This window comes from Lonchura striata, chromosome 6 (genome assembly GCF_046129695.1).
Source record: "Lonchura striata isolate bLonStr1 chromosome 6, bLonStr1.mat, whole genome shotgun sequence".
Lineage (NCBI taxonomy): Eukaryota > Metazoa > Chordata > Aves > Passeriformes > Estrildidae > Lonchura > Lonchura striata.
In genome coordinates this window covers 51,653,122-51,674,671 of record NC_134608.1, presented here as the reverse complement: position 1 = coordinate 51,674,671, position 21,550 = coordinate 51,653,122, and the positions used below count along the sequence as shown (strand labels likewise).

General features: G+C 41.1%; 1 protein-coding gene across 1 annotated transcript in view; it reads right to left on the bottom strand.

The window, feature by feature from the left end:
- SWAP70 (switching B cell complex subunit SWAP70) overlaps window positions 1-21,550 on the bottom strand; it is a 35,910-nt gene that overhangs the window by 8,405 nt on the left and 5,955 nt on the right. The window contains exons 2-7 of the mRNA XM_021529474.3: window positions 19,182-19,322; window positions 14,141-14,314; window positions 6,264-6,491; window positions 3,565-3,711; window positions 3,202-3,310; window positions 1,798-1,979 (exon numbers count right to left, since the gene is read on the bottom strand). Coding sequence (XP_021385149.1) covers window positions 1,798-1,979; window positions 3,202-3,310; window positions 3,565-3,711; window positions 6,264-6,491; window positions 14,141-14,314; window positions 19,182-19,322 — 981 coding nt within the window. The remainder of the gene's footprint in view (window positions 1-1,797; window positions 1,980-3,201; window positions 3,311-3,564; window positions 3,712-6,263; window positions 6,492-14,140; window positions 14,315-19,181; window positions 19,323-21,550) is intronic.

Here is a 21,550-nt window from a genome sequence, read left to right as displayed (position 1 = left end):
TTTCCATAAAGTAAACAATGCAGAAATCCAACCTTATGATCTCTGTTAACAGGTACATTACTTACCAGTAGAAGGTAACATAGGCTATCCTTTATTGTCTAATTTGCATTCTGAATCCCAAACACATGGTAGACTACAGGTGCCAAAATTAAATTTTAAAATGCTTTTCCAATGTCAGACTCTATTTAAGGCAAGCAGAGTAATACCTACAGCAGGATTGTCAGTGCAAGACTAATTTTAACAAAGATAAATTTTCTCTGCCACAAATTGTGACAATGACAAGACTTCTAAAAATGTGGGGTTTTTTTATTATTTTACTTGCTTTCTAGACTCAAAACCTTTCATTCCCTCAGAATATTTATAGCTGCAAAGATCACTGAAGTTTTTTCAAAGGCCTAAAACTGGTGGGTTTTATTTATGAAAAACTCAAGCAATGATGCAATTTGTCTTACATGGGAATGCAAAAAAAGTTACATTAATTTAGGGAGGTAGTGGAGACATGTAGAGTAAACAAAGGAAGATCTGGACTGCTCCAGCAGCAGGTACTCAGCAGCCAAAATCTAAGGTAGCAAGTGGGGAAGGTTTGAATTAGAATATTGGGTTCTAAGCTGTTTTCAAGGCACACTCCACACTAAAAGCTCTCACAGGAAGAAAAGCCACATCTTTTGTTTTTAAAGATAGAAATTATAGAAATTAATCTGTGGGAAGAGAACAGTGCCCATAAACATACAAATAACATAACAAAACGTGGGTAAACTGTAGAAGAAAATCTTCATAGAAAGTCTCAGGTTTGACAGATGTGTCTGACAGAAAAGGAAAAGAAAAGTCCAAAAGCAACTGAAAATACTGGTCTGTTGCAGCATTTCTGAGAGAGGGAGGGCATGATTTATGGCTGGAGTGAGAACTGAGCTACCCACTTAGACTAGGCCCTGATAAGTGGTCTTGACGGGGCCTCGAAGCCTTTGAAGCAGTGAGAATTCAGTTGTGGCGCAGTCAGAAATTATGTTAAGGTAACTACAAAGTAATGAGCTGAGTGTGAATTATAATAGAGCTGCAGTGTGAAAAGCCTGACCACCTTAAGGCAAAGGTAAACGATGTTAGTGTGCCAATCAGGGTGCCTTTGTAAACTGTAAACCATATAGAAGTGTATAAAACCTGCCATCTTCTCACTAACAAAGGGGAGAACGTAGCATTAATCATATTGGTTGGATGTGCCTTCTGTCCTGTCCAGCTCCCCTTTTTATGAGGTCCCTGGCTTTGCCTGTCCGCAGACGCCAGCCAGGGCTGGCAGGCTCTTCTCCACCAGCCTGATGTCAGGCCTGAGATCAGCACAGATGTGCTGATACCTCCGATGTGCCCAATATCAGCCCAGATGTGCTGATACCTCCAATGTGCCCGACATCAGCCCAGATGTGCTGATACCTCCAATGTGCCTGACATCAGCACAGATGTGCTGATACCTCCAATGTGCCCGACATCAGCCCAGATGTGCTGATACCTCCGATGTGCCCGATATCAGCACAGATGTGCTGATACCTCCAATGTGCCCGATATCAGCCCAGATGTGCTGATACCTCTGATGTGCCCGATATCAGCCCAGATGTGCTGATACCTCTGATGTGCCCGATATCAGCCCAGATGTGCTGATACCTCCGATGTGCCAATATCAGCACAGATGTGCTGATACCTCCGATGTGCCCGATATCAGCACAGAGCCGCCCAGCTCCGCTGCAAGAAGCCCAGTTCAGCCACAGGGAGCGAGCTGTGGGCTGGAAGCCCGGCAGCTCCCGGTCCCACCTTGCGCACGGTCTCCAGCTCCTTCTGCTTGTTCTCGTTGGCCGCCTGCAGCTCCTTCATCTGCCGCTCCAGCTCCTCCTGCTCGGCCAGCAGCTTCTGGCGCAGCTCCTTGCGCTTCTGCCGCGCCTCCTTGTGCGGAGCAGGGCTGCCCGCCCGCAGCAGGCTCACCGTGCTCTGGATGGCTGCAGGGACAGGGAGAGACACACCATGAAAGGGGAGTGCTGAACTTTCTGGGTAAACTTTGTGAAGGGACTTGCAGTGCTGTGCTGGCTGTTGGGTTGGGGGTTTTTGAATGTATTTTTAAATCGGAAAGCGCTGTTGTCAGTTGTCCTAATTTTCATCAGGCTGGCTGTCGACACAAAGCAGGAGTGAAAGACACTTAGTACTGGCTGCGTGCCACAAGGATAAGATCTGGCAAATCCACTGCATTATGTCAATTCCAATATTGATTTCTATGGACATATGAGTTACTCATACACCCAGCTGCAAGAAAAACCCCCAACACTTGAGGATTTCTTATTACCTAAACTCGGTGGCTAACCAAGGAGCAAGGTGTTACCAATCTTCCCTAGAGCCAACCTTAAACCCTGAATTCTTACAGATACTCCAAGGGAAAACTTTCTCCCAGTAAGACAGTAGCTCTCATTCACTTACATGCAGTGACAAAATATTTGAGACAGCAAAGCTGATGATTTTGGTATTTTGTTTGGTATTTTATTCACATATCACAGCCATGAAAAAAAAGTCTCCTTTTGAATCATTCATCATACTTTGGTGCAATGAAACACATGCTGTAGCTAAAGAGGGAAGTGCAAATGAAAGCCCACAGCTCCAAATATTTAACTGCTGCTCATTCTTCAATGGCATTGGCAACAACAGCTTTGCAAGGGCTTCTACCTCACTCTGCAGATGGATGTACCCATCACATAACTGGAAGGTCTCACAGGAGGGATACCTTTACTGTGGGAATAGAAAAGCAAGCCCTAATTCCCAGCATTATCCTCAGCTCACTAAACCATACTACTTCAAGCAGAACTGTACAACCAAAGCCATTATTTTACAGTGCCAACATGACCAAGGTTTCCCTTTCTCCCCAAAAGCCACGATTTACAACGTTGCTTCCCTTCCCCATCCCTAGAAGTACAGTCAATATAAAAACCAACAATAATAACCATTTCCTTTTGGTTATGGCTGCCTGAATTGAGGCACCTATGTGACAAAAACTGATTTTCCTTACGTGGATCCTTAGTTCTTCCTGCATCTCAGACACCTTAAAGATCCATGTCCCCAAAAGAGAGACATCAAAAAAATCACAAGACCAAGAATTTCAAATTTGAGCAAAGCACTGATGTAAGAATTCCAGTAACCTTAACTTTCACATAACTAGAATTTTTGAAACCTCACCTTGAATCCATTCCTGCTTCTTCTTTTTATCAGAGGCACTGATCTCAAAGGTTTTATCAAGACATTTTATGAGAAAAAGGCATTTCTTTCCATCTTTGTCAGGCAAGGCCTAGAATGGGTAACAATAAAGATTAGCTTTGCAAACACTGAAATCTAAATTATAAAGTCAAACAGCATCTATGCACTTATGTGTCAGATAGACACAAATACCAGCACTAAGAGCCTTTATTAAAAGGGTGTTTATGAACTGGAGTCATATGAAGTAAACCAGCTCTGTTAAAGATACCAGGAATCAATCCCACACACAAAAAAAGAATTCATTCTGATCTTTAGAGACATACATAGTTTTTGGACAGGTTTTACCTCTACACAACAGTTGCCATCCAGTATGATGTCTCCCTTCTTGTCCTTTAAATCTTCACTTACATAGTAGGAAATAATGTTGGGTTTTAGCACAAACCATCGTTCCATCCAATTTTTCCGTTTGTGACCTTTTTTCAGCATGTAGCCCTGTTAAAAGCAACAGAGCAGCTGAAATGCCTGGCCTCTGCTGAACCATCCGGTCTTTTGGTTATGTAAAGGTGTAAAGACCCAACAGAGCACACAGAAAAGTTACCTCATGGCCCCAAATACTTTCAAAGTTAGCCAGTATTTCAGCTGTACCTTCCATTTCTGTAATCAAATTCCCCAGATACTTACATACTTTTGTCTGACATTGAACTTCCAAAAAAAGTCAAATCGCAGAGGAAACTGAAACACCAACATCAATATAAGCTATGAACAAGCCATATAGAAAGTATACTCTGTATCCAGAGTATTCCAGATTAAGAGGATGAAGAAGTTGGAAAGAAGACCACAGAACATTTTTCTGTAATGGCTTTCATCTATAACTGTTTTTGATACATGCAAATGTGCTTGTATTAAATAAGTAAGTAAATAAATAAATAAATGAATGAAAAGATATGTGCTGTGGCATATTTAAGCCAAAGATATCTTTCTCTACAGGTCTGAGGGGAAAGAAAACATCCATAACAGGTGAAGAAGCTTTTTTGTTTAAAAAACAAATGAAACCATACAAAAACCCAAGCCTCCCCCTACACATACAGCTTATCTGTGCTCAGCTTTTCCAGCCACTGAAACAAGTCCAGAGCCAAGGCCGTGCCTATTCCCAGGTGCCATCCCACTCCCTTGCTCCAGACCAGGAATGCACAGCTTTGTCTGCCGCCCCTGTACTCGGCTCTGAGCTCTGGGTGCTTGCAAGGCCACGTGAAGGACTCCTGCAGCTTCAGTCTTTCATGCTTTGCACAGTCTAAGTCATAGCCAGGGTTTTTTTTTTTTCATTCCTGACCTACCAAATTTGCTTTCAAAGCCAAGTCAGACTAATACTTTCCCCTCAAATTTCTGCAACATCTTTACCTATTATTTAAGTATCAGCTACTTTTCACCTTCCAAGAATCTACTGAGAGATCTTGAAAAGCAGGAGCTTTTTCACACCAATCATCACACAGAGGACATCTTTCAGAACACTAAATATCACAAGTTTAGCTATTGCCACTACCCTCTGTAAGCCTTAGAGATCCAGGATGTGTTCAATAAAAGAGTAGCACAACACTTGTTTATGCGACCATGTGTCATTAATTAATACCTTAAGGCAATTATGTGATTACTGCAATAAACAGGACAATTCTGTGACCCAACAAGGTATTAGGATACTGAAATCACACAGAATTCTGCCCTCCACCAGGCCAATAACTGCCCAAACTGCCCAGGAGGCACAGGGCCAAATCTTGACACAAACTATTTTTAAGTGTCAAGGAACCATTCAAAGGTACTCAGACATCCTTGAGAAAAAAGCCCAGGCACCCAGAGAGGAAAGAAAGGAGACACAAAACAAAACCAAAAAAATTAAAAAAAAAAAAAAAAAAAAAAAAAGGTGTGGAGGAAGACACACAATGAAGTATCAAAACTGCTGAAAATAAATCCAGTTTCCTCACAAGTTTCAAGAGGAATGAACTGACACTGGTTAATTTATTTTTATGGTACCAAACAGCAGAATGACTTCATTTTGCCCTCAACTGACTTCATGTGTGTGTGTGTCCCCAGGCCTCACCTCCAACAGGCAACCAGCAGTTAACAAAAATAGACTTTTGCATTGTTCTGTGGGTATTCTGAAAGAATTTCCTGTGCCAAGACCTTCTGATGTTTCTTCAGAACAGCTTAGGAAAGCCTGCCAAGAAAGCCTTTTGCTTCTTTCCTCACCAAGAAATCAAAGATGAAAAAAATTCTCTTGTCAGGTAAAAATCAATTTGAAAGAGCTCTCTAGGTAAACTCTGCTGTGACCCCTCAGGTCCCTGTGGTACATCCAATTCCCATGAAAGAAATGCAATTTCTAAAGGCATTCCTGAACTGATAATCCAATCACTGGAGATCTGAATAAAGAAGTTTGCTAAGAATAGAAAGTCCAGCATGACTTCTGGAGTCTGAGTGCAGGTAAGTAAGTTGTCAATCATGTAGCCTGCTAAGCAGAACAAGAAGGGACAGCCCTCTGAAGCTCTTCCAGACCTTTTTGTCCTGTTGAAGTGGGGCACTTGAGAAGCCAAAAGACCCTGCTCCAGACCCCCTTGTTTGAACACAGAGGTGGTGCCCAGCACAGCTGCATTTCCTACAGCACAACTGAAACTACAGAAAAGCATTTCCAAAGACTGAAGAGCTGCCACCAGAATTGACAGTATGATGCAGCTATTCTTTGAGCTAACAAACAGCTGGTACTAGTGTAAAAAAGGTCATATTTCAAGTCAGAGCCCATGTCTTTCACTTTCTAAAAGCAAGCTCTCCCAAGAAGCAACTCATTCATAATAGTGCTGCAATTACAACAATCTGAATAGAAGAACAATTTCTTTTCTAAAAATAAGCTCATATTAAAGGACCCTTATAGCTAATTTACCTAATTTCCTCCTGCTCATCATTCAATAGGGTAAAGAAATTTGAGCACAAATTGACCATTGTCTAATTCAAGCAATAAATAAGTCTACTTTAAAACGTTAGTTTTCTGTGGTTCTTACCTGCTTGAGTACATCTAGTATGAGCTCATTAAAGACTTCATTGATGGCCATGGACACAGTCTGCCTGTCCATTCCTTTGCTGAACTGCCCACTTCCAATGAGGTCAATCAGCTCCCACGCAGAAAGACCCTCTCGACTGGTGTTGAGAGCAATCTTGTAATGGTCAAACTGCTCCTGCTGCCAGCCTGCTCCCATTGCTTCCGTGATTTTTTTAAGCAAATATTCAATCTGTGCAGAAACACAAGCAGAAATCCATCATTTGCAGCAAGCATGGGAATCAAGTGTTTCAGAGCTGTAAAGGAAGCTTCTCCAGAGACTCCTATTACAGCAAGTTTCCTGTGTTCACATGTAGGCCCCTAAACGTAGGTGGTTTAATTAACAAAGGTTTTAAGCTCCTGTCTCAGCTGAACTCTGCACTGCCAAGCCCATCCCTCAGCTACTCTCTTCACAATAAAACAAAGAATTGAACCTGACAGCCTCATTTAATATTTCAGATTCCTACAGAACACATGGGACCTTCCCTGCAATCGCTTCCAGACTGTGAAAGCAAGGAGTTTCAGAAAGTATTTTGTAAGCAGAAAGCAAACAAATAACAAAAAATAAGAAAAGAAGGCTTGGACTTCTTTTTCTAGTTTGGATTAGAAGTGAAATGAAAAACCAAGGTATGATCTATACCTGACCCCTCTCCTCTAGCTCTCAAGCACTCCATCCCTGGACATAATCCTGACAGTTGCATCAAAAGAAATAAAAGAACAAATCTTTCACATCTGCTTTTGTTTCCCAGATAAATTCTCCTTGTCCTTTAATCTTTAATCACTCTGTAAGCATTACCATACACAGGATAGTAACACCAGTAACACTGGTCAAAACGAACAAAAGAATGAAAAAGAAGTAAAGAAGGCTGAGGCTATTTAGTTTGGTTTTTTTATGTTGGTTTTAAACTCAGCAATGTTCATTTGCAGTATTTCAAAGTAAACCCATCCACAGCTTTGAGCACATGCAAAATGATTTTAATGACTCTCTAAACAAAACAATTGGTGAGGGCCTTTCTGCTACAGCTCAGAGTCACCTTTTAGCTGGTCTAACAAGCTTTGGAGTCTCTATACAAGAGATTTGAGAGTACAAAGAAATCAAAAAGTGTTTTTGTCCTCCACACATTTCACCACAAGGACTGTCAAGCATCAATATATTGTGGCTGCTGTTTCTCTCTCTTCCAATGGGCACACCCTTCCTTTCCCCCTGTCCATGGTCAGGAAACACAAGTGTGCAGTGGAAGAGAAAACCCCAAATTCACCCTGCAGATGGATGTGCTTTTCCCACAATTTCAGCTCAGTATTCCTGATGTCACAGCCCCTGCTCCAGGGGCATGTGGGTAATGCTGCAGCAAAAAGCAGAAACTGCAAAATTGCTGCAGCACCAGGAGGAAAGCTCCTGCTCCACTGAATGAACTGGAAGTGCACACGCTTCCAAGTTGTGCCTGTCACATCCTCCTCAAGTCTCTCCTAGGAGAAGACAGCCCAGCCAGGCACAGACTATTGCCTCCAAAAGTTGTAGAGAGCGTTGTTTTTCATGTCAACTTTACCAAATAAGACACTTCAATAAGTTTTAGCTCCTCATGCAGTTCTTACTAGCAAAGAAATGGTCTAACGGAGGCCTCTGCAGAAGTGGCATTCAAATTCACAGTCTTTAAAATAAGCTTTGCTGATTTTGACTCTCCAAAATCCTTTAGTTCAAAAGACAATTCAAGGCTTTCAAGCACTGACTACCATAAATCCTCAGTATTCAGTTAAGGGCAGGAAGCAGCTTACTTCCTACTCCAGACATGTTTCAGAGAAAAAAAAAAAAACAACCCAAAAAAAGCCTTCACAGAGTGCAAGAACAGGAGCACTGAAAAGCTGTTTCAAAACAAACCTCTTAAAACCTTGATTTTTTTAACATGTGTTCAAAATACATTCTGCCACTCTGCCCATTCCCTTTGAGTAACATCAATTCTGAACTATGATCCTGGACTTTAACTGGAAGGAAAGCGGAAATAACTCAGACTTAATTAGGTAGATAATATATCTGCCAAAATGCTACACAGTAATAATAATTTTGAAAAAAAAAAATTAAAAACATGAACTCTAACTTTAAAATGCATTGTTCCAGAATTTCACAACCTCTTACACTGCTTCAGGCATGGCAACTTAACGTACCAAGCTCTCAAATTCCTTTGGTTAATTATCTAGAAGTACCATGTCTCACTTGCAGACAATGGAAAACATGCACACAAAGAGCATACCTGAATAAATTTTTACCCATTTTTGCTCAAGCCATATAAATAAAATGTGGATCAAACCAATGGTCTGGAAATGATGCAATGCAAAACTCTTACCTAGTACATGTTATCATATAATACACTAAAAATAAGTAAAAATATTGTTTCCTTTAGTGCTATTTGTACACATTTTATCTTATTTTGGTTCATAGATTAGATTTAACCATTTAAGTCTGTTAACCCCCATCTACAAGTCATTTACATGACTACAAATATCTTACAACCTCCTTAAAGTACACAAAATACTCACTATTTTAAACTACATTCACTCTTCTTAAGTGAAAAATGACCTGTGCATGTTACAATTCTATTTCTAAAATTAAGAAAAAAAAATTAAAGGTTTACGTTGAATTCAGTCATGTACATGGCTAACCAAAGTTGCCAGAAAAAGTTTATCTCATCTATCTGCTCAACAGCAACAGTGACTTTGGCACAGTATGAATATGGAAGTATAAGGTAAATACGAAGAAATAAATTGCACCAGTGTGAAAGCAAATAGCAACCACTCATTAGGTGCTCAAATGAGGAACCTCTGAGAGCAAATGACATTTCCCCTCCTCCACAGAGACATGCCAACCTAGCAAATAACTGCCAAAGTCTCCTGTCTCAAATGTAAACGACTTTTGTGGCTAAAAAGCAAAAGTGAAGGGGCATTTGCTGCTATTCTGACAGGACTTTGCTTTCAGGTCAAAACTATGCAAAATACAGGTGCAAAAACACCAGGGAGTTGTTAACACTGCATACACCAGTAGGGACCCAGTGGCTCCACACTACCAAAATCAGCTTCTATCTCCAACTTTTCAGCTAGAATTTTGCCAAGAGAAATCAAAAATAATAACAAAGAACAGAGCTCTAACATGAGTCTGTTTGGGAGCTTCTTTCAGAAGGCACTTTCTTTTCCCTGTGTTTCAGTATCTATTTGTTTTCCTTTTCCAGGTATTCCTGCTTTTCACAAATGTTTCTGATACACAAGTGGGTCTCTTAGAATGAGAAAAATAATGCTAAGGAGGCCTTCATGCCCAGCAGAGCACAGCAGACAAGGCTATTCTGGCTCACACTATTCAAATAAGGCTTGTGACATTAACAAAGCAGATGTCAAAAGTCTACTCACACTGTACAAAATTCTGTGGGAGTTTGTGTTACTGAACCACAGCCATGGAAGCAGGCATATCCCCTCTCACAGTCATCATCAACTCCTTTTTCTCATCCCATCAGAACACCACTTACATTTAAGTCAAATTATTTGTTTCTTCCTTTCCACCAGCAAAATTGTGTTTGTCATCCAGTGTAAGCCACTACCTTGTTTCTTTATTTTCCAAAATTAAATCAGTGTTAAGTGAAATACAGTAAAGGTCAACTCAAGAAACAACCTGCTGTGTGAGCTGAAGACTACTTCATGCAGCAACCAAGGAAGAAGGCAGTGAAATGGGAAGAACTGATGCAAGTCCTCCTAACCAAGTGACTGACGCAAGTGACTAAAAATCTTCCTAACCACTGTCATCAACTTTTAAAGATCATGAGTCAATTTAAACCCCACACAAGCAGCTTTCATTCTCTTTATATATGTTTTTATGTAATTCCTGAAGGGCCAAGGATCAATTCCCAGTATTTCATTCACTGTTTCAGTTTCTGGTACTAGAATGCAGAACAAGGAAGCAAATATGGGCATAAAAAACACTCCAGAAGAATCACCACTGGATCAGATTCTCACCTCCCCAGGCTAAGAAAACATCACCTCATTTTGACACGCACAAAAAGCCACACAAGGCTTAGTCCTCTTAGGAAGATTAGAAATGCCATCTGTTAATAAATTTGAAGACTGGAGGACAAGTGAAAAATGTACAAATCTTTCCTCGTGGAGCCAAAAGCAGCAAACATATTTGGCTTATTTGAAACAAACTGTGAAGATGGGATTACAACACTGAGTATGCAGCCTGCAGTGTGTGTATCTCTGAGTTTCACCATGAAGAATGGCCCAGGAACACAACTAACCACACACCACAGCTCTCAGGCGACAAAGCATTCCCAAGGCTGCAGTCACATGTCCAGAAATAAGAAAGGGGAAGTGCTTGAAAACCTTGTTATAAAACAGAAAATGTCTGGTTAAAAAATACCAAGACACACAAATGAGTCTGTAACAACTAAGAGGTGGGTGACTTTTAAGGAAAGCTCATGACAAAACAGAAATATTTCTCCTCTTATGGATTCAGTTCTTTCCACCTTTTTCCTTCATTTCATCCTTCTCATGGAAGAGGTAATGCCTGCAAGAGCTGAAGGAAACAAACACTTGGATGTCTGCATCTCAGATGAGCTAATGGAAAATCTGGCAGTGGGGAGGGGAAGGAGCTCCCAGCCAGTTCCTGCTTTCTGCATTGACACATGAGCACCTTTGCAATTTGGCATTCATGGGTCTCTGCTCCTTCCCAGCTCTTCTAAGTGCTCTCAGCTGCCCAGCAGCAGGCAGCAGAGGGGACACTGGAGAGCAAAGCCATTCCCAGCTGTGCCCAGTGCCACCTGCAGCCACCTGTGTCTGTGACACCTGCCTCCTCCCAATAACACACAGGGATCCTCTCAAGCTTGAGGTCACATTCCAAAACTGCACACCCCATCCCCATCCCTTCCCCAGACTGGATTTTACAAACTTTAACTCCGTCAAGTGCAGGGCTGACATCCCTTCTTCCAGGGCAGATGAGGAGCACAGGTCAGTCACTGCTTTCAGCCTGGCCCCTGCTAAACCAGCAACTTCTGGCCCTTGCTTCACCCCCCAGATTCTCTCCTGGTAACTCCTTTCCTCACTCTGCTCTTCTGAGCCTACATCTCTGAATCCTTTCCAAAGTAGCCTCTTTTCCCTTCTCTGGAGGAGCTGCAGCCACCCCCCATTTGCTGCCCATTCAACCCTTGGGCAGGGAATCGAGACTTAAGCTTTGTAGCTGTGGGGAACAGCCCCACCACATTCAGCTGTCCCAAAGGAAAGCCCAGCACAGCAGCACCAGTGCAAAAGTACATTACATGGGAAGAAGGAAAGACAGCAGCTTCAATATTCTGTCAGCACAGTGCAAATAAGGTGAAACTGCACTCAAGCAGGAGGCTTTGCCAGATATGAGATATGAAATCTATAAAATTACTGCAGAAACCACTTATTTTAAAAACTACAAAAAGTAAAGAACAATGAGAAAATTCAGACTCCCTAAGCATGTCACAAAGAGCAGCTGCTCCAAGGAGTAAGAAGAGGCATTCCTACAGCCACATGAAGTTGTATTAATATATTCCCTGGAGACCAAAGAAGCCTTCTAGTTTTCAAGATAGGATGCAAAAATCTTCAAGGAATCACCCTTCCAAACTGAAAGCATGTGGCGAGTTTCTCAGTTACTTACAAAGTGGAAAAGAAACAAATAAAAAAAAACAAAACAAAAGCCAACAAGTGGAAGGGAGGGAGGAGGGGAAACAACCAGATCCCACACAAACAGCTGGATCTGTGAGCCAGAACTGCAGGAGATGGTGTGTTGCAATATTCTCAGCCAAGGATAAGCACAGCAGTGGGGCAGGGCAGGAGAGCTGCCTGCTCCCTGAGTGGGAAGCTGCAGTCACACAGGAGAGGCTTACACTGCTCTCAGCAAAACACCAACAGCACAAACAGCAGCACTTCCACCCCCTTTCTCCTCTCCTCCACTTTGTAAAAATCCCCTCACTGTATACGTGACCTGCGAGCCATTCTGTCAAAAAGGCAGATACAAAACAGCTGAGAAAAAGCAAAACCGGCTGAAACTGAGACTTAGCATTTTTACTTTGGGAATTTTGTGCAGAGAGTTGATGAGTAAATGTGAAATTTTCCAGAAGTACAGAGAACCTGATGCAGGATCAGTGCAAAGCAGAAAGGAGTGTATTCAACAGGCAGCATTCCTCCAGTGGCTGATTACATTACCTGTGTGGTCTGAGAGAAGGGGGAGTGAATACAGGGATTGTATATGATAAGAACAGAGCAGCCTTTCTTTGTCAGTCAGGCTCTGTAAGCTTTCTTTAAACAAATTGCACAATTTAAATCTTGCTGTAATCAAGGAGATGCAGACACAGATCCACAATCAGAATTTTTTAAATAATCCAAATAGAAGAGCAATACAGGCTAACCTGGACATTAAGGAGGGGAAGGAAGGCAAACAACAGCACATACAAAATCTGGAAATCAGGAAATTCTCAGCTCAGTGCTGACTCTGCCAACACACAGACATGTTCCCATTACCTGGCAGCAGCCACAGAAGGCAGCACCAATCTGGGGCTTCCTTGGTGGAGAAGGAGTGGGGAGCAACACCCCAGAGCTGGCAGGGCTGAAGCATTTAACCATGCCAGCAATTTAGGAGATGTGAAATGTCTGGCACAGGTAAGCCAGGCTGCACAGCAGGGAACACACTGACAAACCAGAGACGTGGATTTGAGTCCCAGTTTTGGCATTTATTAGTGGTTCTGACCTACCAAACAAATATAGCACCACTAAGAAAGGAGCTGTTTTAGCTCTTATAACCATGATCCCTGTTTCCCAGAACCAATAGAAACAAATGGGAAAGCAAGCAAGAACACTGTCTCATTTCTCATGGAATACAGCATTCCAGGTAGGGCCCTGGCATGGGCCAGTCTGGCAAAACCAGCAATATGCAGAGTGAAAGTCTCCTGCTAAAAACTGAGAAAGCAAAACTGAACACTTTATTTTGTTAGGAGAGCTATCTGTACACGAGGGTTTGGCACAACACCTTGGAGTCCAACAGTAATGTTGTTAGTGGCATTTTAATCAGACTGTTTTGATCCTTGGCTGTTCAACAGCTTGCTAATATTTATTATTCCATCCTCCAGTGCTGAACTGCAAACCAATGGTATTTGTGTCCACAGTTTTGCAAGGGATTATTTATGCCAACAGTTCTGATCTTTCTGCTTCTCTCCCCACCCATCCCAAGGGGGAGAATAATGGAGATACCAAAATCTTGCTTTAGGGTAAAAATACCTATTTGAGTGCTGTCAATACTTGTTCATGAACTGAATGGATAAAGAGATCCCTCTGGTATTATTCCCTCAGACATTTCAAGCAAGAGTGTTCAGGGGATGGCTGGTTTTATCAGAAACAGACACCATCAGAAAATTTTGCATTGTCCTCTCCGTCAGGAGGGGGACATGAGACTAAAGACTCATCTTGCAAGTCCCAGTAACACAGAACAGATGAGGGCATTTTTTTTTTCAGAATCACATGCAACTTGTGAAATTGTAACCACCTATAAGCAAGTGCAGTGATTAAAGATCACATCCATGCATGTCCTGTTTATCCTGTTTAGTCCAGGCTGTTTAAATGACAGACACACAGAGCTATCAATATCTCAAGTATCCTGTGGAAATCCCCATATATCCACCCTGGAAGACAGAGAAATGCATCTGAGCCTTTACAATACAAAAAGAAGGGAATAAAAATTTTAAATTAACAATATTTCCTATCAAATCTCTAGAGAGTACCACACTTAACACAGTTCAACTGGGACACTAGGCAAATTGGTGTTAAAAAGTTTAAGCTTTTGTTTCTTACCTCCTCAGGTACAATGATTAAAGGGTACTTGTCCTCTGACAAGAAGTTAAAAATAACCCACACTTTAAATGCATCTTCATCGCTAATCAGCAAAGGACTTTTAGAGAGGTTCTTTTTAGCACAGAGAGTCCAGCACATCCTGTTGAATTCAACTTTGTCAAAGTTCCCTTGAACCTAAAGAAAGAAATTGAAGAACAAAGAAATTGATATGTACAAATGGCACAGAATAGCAGATAGACAAAGTTTATCAGGTTTCATCATACAAAATTGTAGTTTGCATGAAACACCAAGGCCCAAAAAGAGCACTGTAACAACCTAGTCTGACTTCCTGCGTGGGGTAAAATAAGGAATTCCTCCTAGCAAAACTGACATCCAACCTCTAATTTCTGGTTGAGTTAATTACACTCTGACTCCATGGAAAGGAGTCTACAGTGCACTCTGTTTCCTCTAGCACATCAGCTTCCAAACCATCTCCACAACCTAATTCCAGCTGCCCTTCTATTGCACTGACTTACTGAGATTTTATATAGCAAATTTGGAAACCAGCATAGCCAAATCCACATGTGGATATGGTAAAAGCAATACTGGAGCAACAATTGGGAAGGACCTTTAGTATGTTTTTTACTTCACATTACTCAAACTAATTCTTGCAGAGTATTTATAAACAGGGAATATTTTTTTCCTCAAATGCTAATCCACTTAAAACCTTTGCTTTTTCTCAGGCTTGCAAACCTTCACCTCATTGATACAAAAATTCCTCTTGTTGTCATTATCCTTTATCATATCTAGCAGCTGCATCTGTGAATTATTTATATAGGCAAGACATCTAATATACTGTTTTGTTTTTAAACCCTTAAGTTACACATTAAACCTATTTATTATCTCCCCATAACTTAGCAATGCTATTTCTTTACCAATGTGTTACTGATTAAGGCACGTTTGGCACTGTAATGGAAGCCCCTTTGAGATTTTGGAAAACACATCTAAAAAACGGGTTCTTGTACCTCTTGTGGTAATGAGACCAGTAATGGTCAGTGATTTTTTTAATGATAAGTCAAACCACAGACCTCAGCTACTTGAAGAACACCAGTGCCTGATTTCCTACCCAGTCTGGTAAGCAGTCAAATACAGTGACCACGCCATACTGGCTCACTCAGTGACAGACATGGGAAGTCAATGAATTTATGTAGGTGGAGGGAAAAAAGATTAAAAAAGGAAGAAGTAAACAACCTGATGATAAGAACAGTCTCCAGGCATAGAGAGTGAAACTATGAACAAAAATCATTGACTTTGCATGCTTGCAGAGGCCATTAACCTGAGTGCAGATGCAAGAGGCTGTCCTTTGAATGAGGTGGCAGAGCTGCTCCAGCCACAAGTTCAGCATCTGTCTCGTTTGCACAAGAAACACAGATCTTAAATGAAACACCAGCTAAACGAACAAACAGCCTCTGGATGAAGGGCTAGAAGTCAGGATTCCTTCTTCTCCATTCTATTGGCCACCACTTCACTCCTTGGCTACTCTTGCCTGTGCTTGTTCTGTGTCCTCTCCACCCTGCCCAATGAATCAGGACTTCTTTTCTCCAAGTGCTTTTCCCCTGCTGACAGTGAGCAGCTCCACCTTGGAAATGTGCTGGTGGTGCAGGTGTTCTGCTACCACAGCAAAGCAGGACTGCAGCACCTCAGACACTCCTGTCAAAACCCAGGTCACCTGCAGCACTTCCCTGCCACCAGGACTGTGCACCAGAGGTTTCAGAACCATTTTACCACAGGGGAAGAGGTCTCACAGAGCCAGCAATCCCACTTTAGATATGCAAGTCCTTTTTTCAGAATCCAGACTTGGTTCTGAAATGGACTTTGTGGGGCCCATGTGTCATCCAGAACAGAGACACTGTTTGGGAATTACTCAGGACAGTAATTACATCAGCACACAAGCCCTGGCTCTCCAAAATTACAGTTCCAAAAACATAACAAGCATTGGTAGTGTAACTTGAATTCATGAAGCTGTCTGGAAGATGAGATAACCTAAGATTTGAACAATGTCCTTCTTTTGTCTCCCCTCACTCTGATCTGAATAAGGCCTGCTGTAAAATACTACCACTGCCATCATTGAAAGGGAAACATTTCCAATCGATATTTAAAGATACACATTGCAAATAATAGAACATGCTAAAATATGGTTAAGGAACCAAGCAAAACAAATCATGAAGACACTATGTTGGCAAATCACAGCACCCTCCTGAAAAAGATATTTACAGAACAAGACAGGTTTTGTTTCATATGCAAGAAAATTCTAGATACATCTATCTGCTGAGTAACAAGATGCATAACATTGGAAATCTCAATCAGATTATTCTAATTACTCAAATCATTTATTGAAATTACCTACGTGAATAAAGGAAATTAGTTGTAGCAAATGGACCTCACCTAACTACCTTGCCTTTCTTCACAATTGTTCCTTTCTTGATGATTCCTTAGTTCTATATAAGGAAGCTTTATTGCAGGGTAAGTCAGCACCAAAAACTAAAAAGTTACAACTGCACTTAAGAGTACAACATAAGTTATTTCCAAAGGTTACAAAGTCCTCTCAATAAAATTCTAAGTCACAGTTATACAACTATTTTAAAAGAAATTTAAGGAATCATTCATAAAATATTTATGAGTGTCTTAAATCAAAATATGTTAAGATTAAAAATCCTTTCTTGAGCCAGTGGGTCTTGCTTGAATCAATTTGCTGTAAGATGCATGACTGGAAATTGAGAACCTCCCGTGTGTCTGGGGTATAAAGCATCACTCCTTCTTTAGTAGCTTTGCTTACTAGACTATACTAACAGCAATTTTTCTACAATCACCCCATCTAAAATAACAGATTAGGCCTTGGAAAAATGAAGAAGGAGTTTCTTGTTCGCTTCTTTTTGTTTGTTTGTTTTAAACAAAGGAGACACGCAATGAATCAGTGACTTCATCCCACTGCATGCTGTCTTTTGGCACTGGTGTAAACTCATCTCTAAAAGAAGAGAAGTCACAGACAAGATTTTTCCTGTCCAAAAAGACAGCCTTCTGTCCAAACAACTTCACTAATTTTCTTGTTTACATGTATTTAGTCAAGATCAAATAACATGAAGCTACAGATAATTTAATCCTTTTCCTTAACACTTTCATCTTTTAAGATTAACTGATGATATGGATATATCACAGGCAATGACTGGAAGCCAGATCAGTATATGAATAAAACAAAACAAGAAATTATACACAGTCATGTTCTTTCCTTTCATACCTTCTTACTTACATAGCCAGGTCTGTCATTTTCAGATAAAAGTGTTACTTAAATGCAATTTTGCTTTTCCTTTCCATAACTATCCTCCCTTTAACAATATGCCCTTTAACAATAAAGCATTTTTATACCTGAAAAAGCCATACATATCTCTTTTGAGTTTTCTTTACTTAATGGCTTGTTACTGTCTACAAAGATATTAACCCACTGTGGTTCAGCCTCTCCCACTGTAATCCTTTGGTCAAAGTAAATTAAGGCATTTTCTTTTTTCCCAGAATTTGGGAAAAAAGACTGCATGGTCTCCACAGGACCTCGGAGAGCCCAGATGAAGCAGAAAGGCTATCACAACTTCTTAGCGACAAAGCAGGATTCTGCAGCATCAAAAAGCCAAGACAATATTGAGGTACCTTTGCGTGTATTAAAGGCCAACAACTCCCACACCATCAAACAAGGCACTCTTGGGGTGTCTCTCATGCTCTTTGGGTATGAGACAAACACAGACTAGAGAGGCAGAGAAGCTGATCAGTCTTTGCTAGATACAAGCTGCCAGAGTGCATTATATATATCACATTTTCCACCACTATTAAAGGAAGGAGCAGAAATCAGCAAATGGGACTGAGGAGTTTGCATCATCTGCACTTGCTGCATTGGACTTCTGGGCAGTATGTCTGTTCAGGACTTCTTCACATAACAAAAGAGAGCAAACAGCTCTGTGTCTCTGCAGCCACAACATCAGAGTTTGAGGGTTTCTGGGGCTGGCCCTCAAGTGTACAAGAATTCAGTGGTGTTGAAGCTGATGCTTCTATCATCAGGTGAGCTGCTTTTGCTGTTCACCCCAGGACGTGAACAGAGGACAGAAAAAAGAAGGAAGATCATTGTTTGGGGCTCCCTAACTTTCCAACCCAGTGAACCACCTATTTTAGAACACAAGGAGAGGAGGGGAGGGGACAGCCCTGTTGTCTTTCCAGAGTTTCTCCCGAAACAAGGCACAACAGAAGACTGAAGAATACTCAGACATGAGAGGAAAGAACTTGCAAGACAGAGCTTCACAATACACCCTAATGTTAACCACTATAACTCTCTGAAGGGATCTACTTATTAAAGTACTTTGTCACAAATAATGAAGATATTTTTACCCTTTCTGTTTGCAAAGGAGTCTGTGACAATATTCTGTTATAGGTGCAGTATAAAGTGGAACAACCTATAGCTCCCAGACACTTTCAGATAAATTCAGGCTGAGGTGCTTTATTGTCACAGCATATGTCACAGTCGAGACAGCCATAATACATAGAGTATCAACCATACAATTTTAGAAGGCTTCAAACCTCTGCCCTTCTTGTCCTTCAGCCCAACCTTTAATAACCTCTCATTGCTCATGCACTGCACCTGTGAGCCCTCTGTTCCCTTTGGTGGTTGCTCAGTGCCCTGGGCACTCCCTGGCTCATTGCTGCCAGTGCTGCTCACAGCTGTGCCCACTGGGGATGAGGCTCAGCCACAGCCCCACTCCCACTTCCCACAAACCCTGTGCCTACACTTTAATTAATATGAGCACAGCTCTGCATGAACACAGCTAAGGCAAGGGCCAGATGTAACAGGAAATAGAAACCAAGGAGAGAAGAGGTAGAGAACAGCACACCCTTCTATTTTTAGGCACAGGCTCTCCAGAGTAGCCGCCCCATGAGGACCCCATAGACACACTCAATTACCACAAAGACACTCTAACAACAAAAGCTTACAAGAAAGCACAGAACACAAGAATTCAAAACTTACCTTTTCCAAGATGAATTTGTTTAGGTAAGGCATGTAACCCTGATTGGAAACTGGTCCTTCGTCATCGTCCCTGAAGTGCTCTTCCAAGGCCACTGGATCATGGGGAACATTTAACACTGTGCACAAGTTGTGAGAAAGGACCTAAGGACAGAAGAGAAACCAGTGACACTGATGTCAGCCTTAACCATGGCGTGTTCCCTCCAGAGCAGACTTGTGACTCCCAAACCATCTGCAACGTGACACTTTTATGTCACCACAACTTCTGCCCCACAAAGTTTTGCAAAATGTAACTAAAAAAATTCTGCTTTGATGGTTTCAGGGAGTTGATTGTTACAGAAGCAATGTGAGCACAGAGAGGTCCAGCCCTCGAGAGCTACAAACGCAGCTATACAAGCTCCCCTTTGTACATATATCCCCATGCAGCTGAAAAACAGGAGAGACATGCAGGAACACCAGAATAATATTTGCAGAGTTAAGTCAGATAGTTATCAAAACAACCACAAACACCTAGCCTTTGAAAATATGAATATTTATATCTTGTGAAAATGAGTAACAAAGAAACCAACTCAATATGTAGCTTTAGTTTACAAAGAAAAGACTATTCATATTAAACCATTAACTATGGGTTTCTCTCATCTGCTTGCTTTTCAACATTGACCCCACGTTTCAGTTGGCAAAGGAAAGTAATGCTACAGAAAGAGGAAGGGTTCAGATGTGCTCTCAAATTTTTATTTTAAAAAGCTATTTGCATGAAGTATGTCACGAACTTGACACCCACTAACACTCATGTCTGTTCTTGAGAAATGACCTTCAAGAAGAGACTACATGCTTGACTAATTTTAAGGAAGTACTGAATTACTAAAAACTAACTAGCCAGCACATCTCAACTTCTTCAGCTGAGCTCTGCAAGCACAGAGCAACACCTCAGCACCAACATGAAGGCAGAGCCTGGGCAGTAGCAGCTCCTGTGCCACCAGAACTCCCCAAAAAACAGCAAAGCACCATCCCTCCCTTGGGCTGTCAACACTGGAGCTGGGTCAGACTGCAGCAGGCTGCCCACATCACCCCTTGGCATGATGCAGAGCTGAGCCTCTGAAGATCATGCACCACCAACATGAGCTGGGTTAAGGATTTAATATTACACACCCTACCATGGTTTGCATGAAAATAGAAAAAATGTAAAAAAGGCCAAAAATCCAGCTAAAAAATTACACAAAGGTAAAACAGATCACATCTTTTCAAAAGGTATGATGCCAGTGCTATTATTTGTTTTTAAATGACAACTACATCGTACAAAGTGAAACTGAATTTTGTGAGTTTTATATTGAATTTTTAAAAACAGACCAAAATGATGCAAAGAGATAACCGTAAAAAACACAAATGTGCAGAAAACTTATACGCATGTCTATTTAGGTGAGTAGACATAAAAGATGATCAAAGATGAAGTAGTGGTAAAAGAAGAAGTGAAAGTCTGAAGTTGTCAAAGCCTAGGAAATCAAACCAAAGCTACACACTTAAAATGTCTGGGCTTTCCCCCACCCACCTACCCCCGAGAAAAAAGAAAATGTACATTTACTATTCTGATGCATGATAAGGAGACAGCAGAATCTAAGTGCTAGTTAGCAGAAAATACTACAAATATAGCCCAAGATGTGTATTCAGTTCAGAGAAGAACTCCTCTCTACATACCTCCAAAGTTAAACTTGCTTTCAGAAAAGGAGACACTTCCATGAGAAATGCATATTTGCACAGATGTATGCTAACACTAGGGCATTAGAGCTAATGAGAAATAAAGAGTTAAACAACAGCATCAGCCATAGCACAACAAAAGCTGCACTTCCTAAAGCAGCAAAAGAGCATTTAGAAGCATTTTACACCACTCTCCATCAACAGTGTATTTCACTTCAATCCATCCTTGTCTCCAACCAGATCAAGTATTTGAGTACACGTGATTTACATATGGGGCTGGGGGAATGTACTATCTTGTGTGCTTCCCCTTCTATTTAAGGCTTCTTCTGTTATTTATAGAAGCCTGAGGGATTCTTGAATTTCTGAGAGAAAGAAAGAGATGATCACTGGTTTCCAACCACACTTGACTTGCTAATACTGTAACTAAAAAAATACTCAGTTAATAAAAATATTCTGAAAGCATGACTGTTTTCAGCTTACTACCAAAGTAAATTAAAAAGTCTTGATAAAATACTTTCTTATCACGTCCTTTCTACATATTTGTCTACTCCCTTTTTTGGTATTCTTGCTGTGCTTGGCCTGTCAGAAACCTAGGTGCTTTCCACATCAAGTGACCAACTTACCAGGAAAGAATTCCACTTTCAATGATTTTCTAAGATCTGCCTTATCTGCAATCTCTC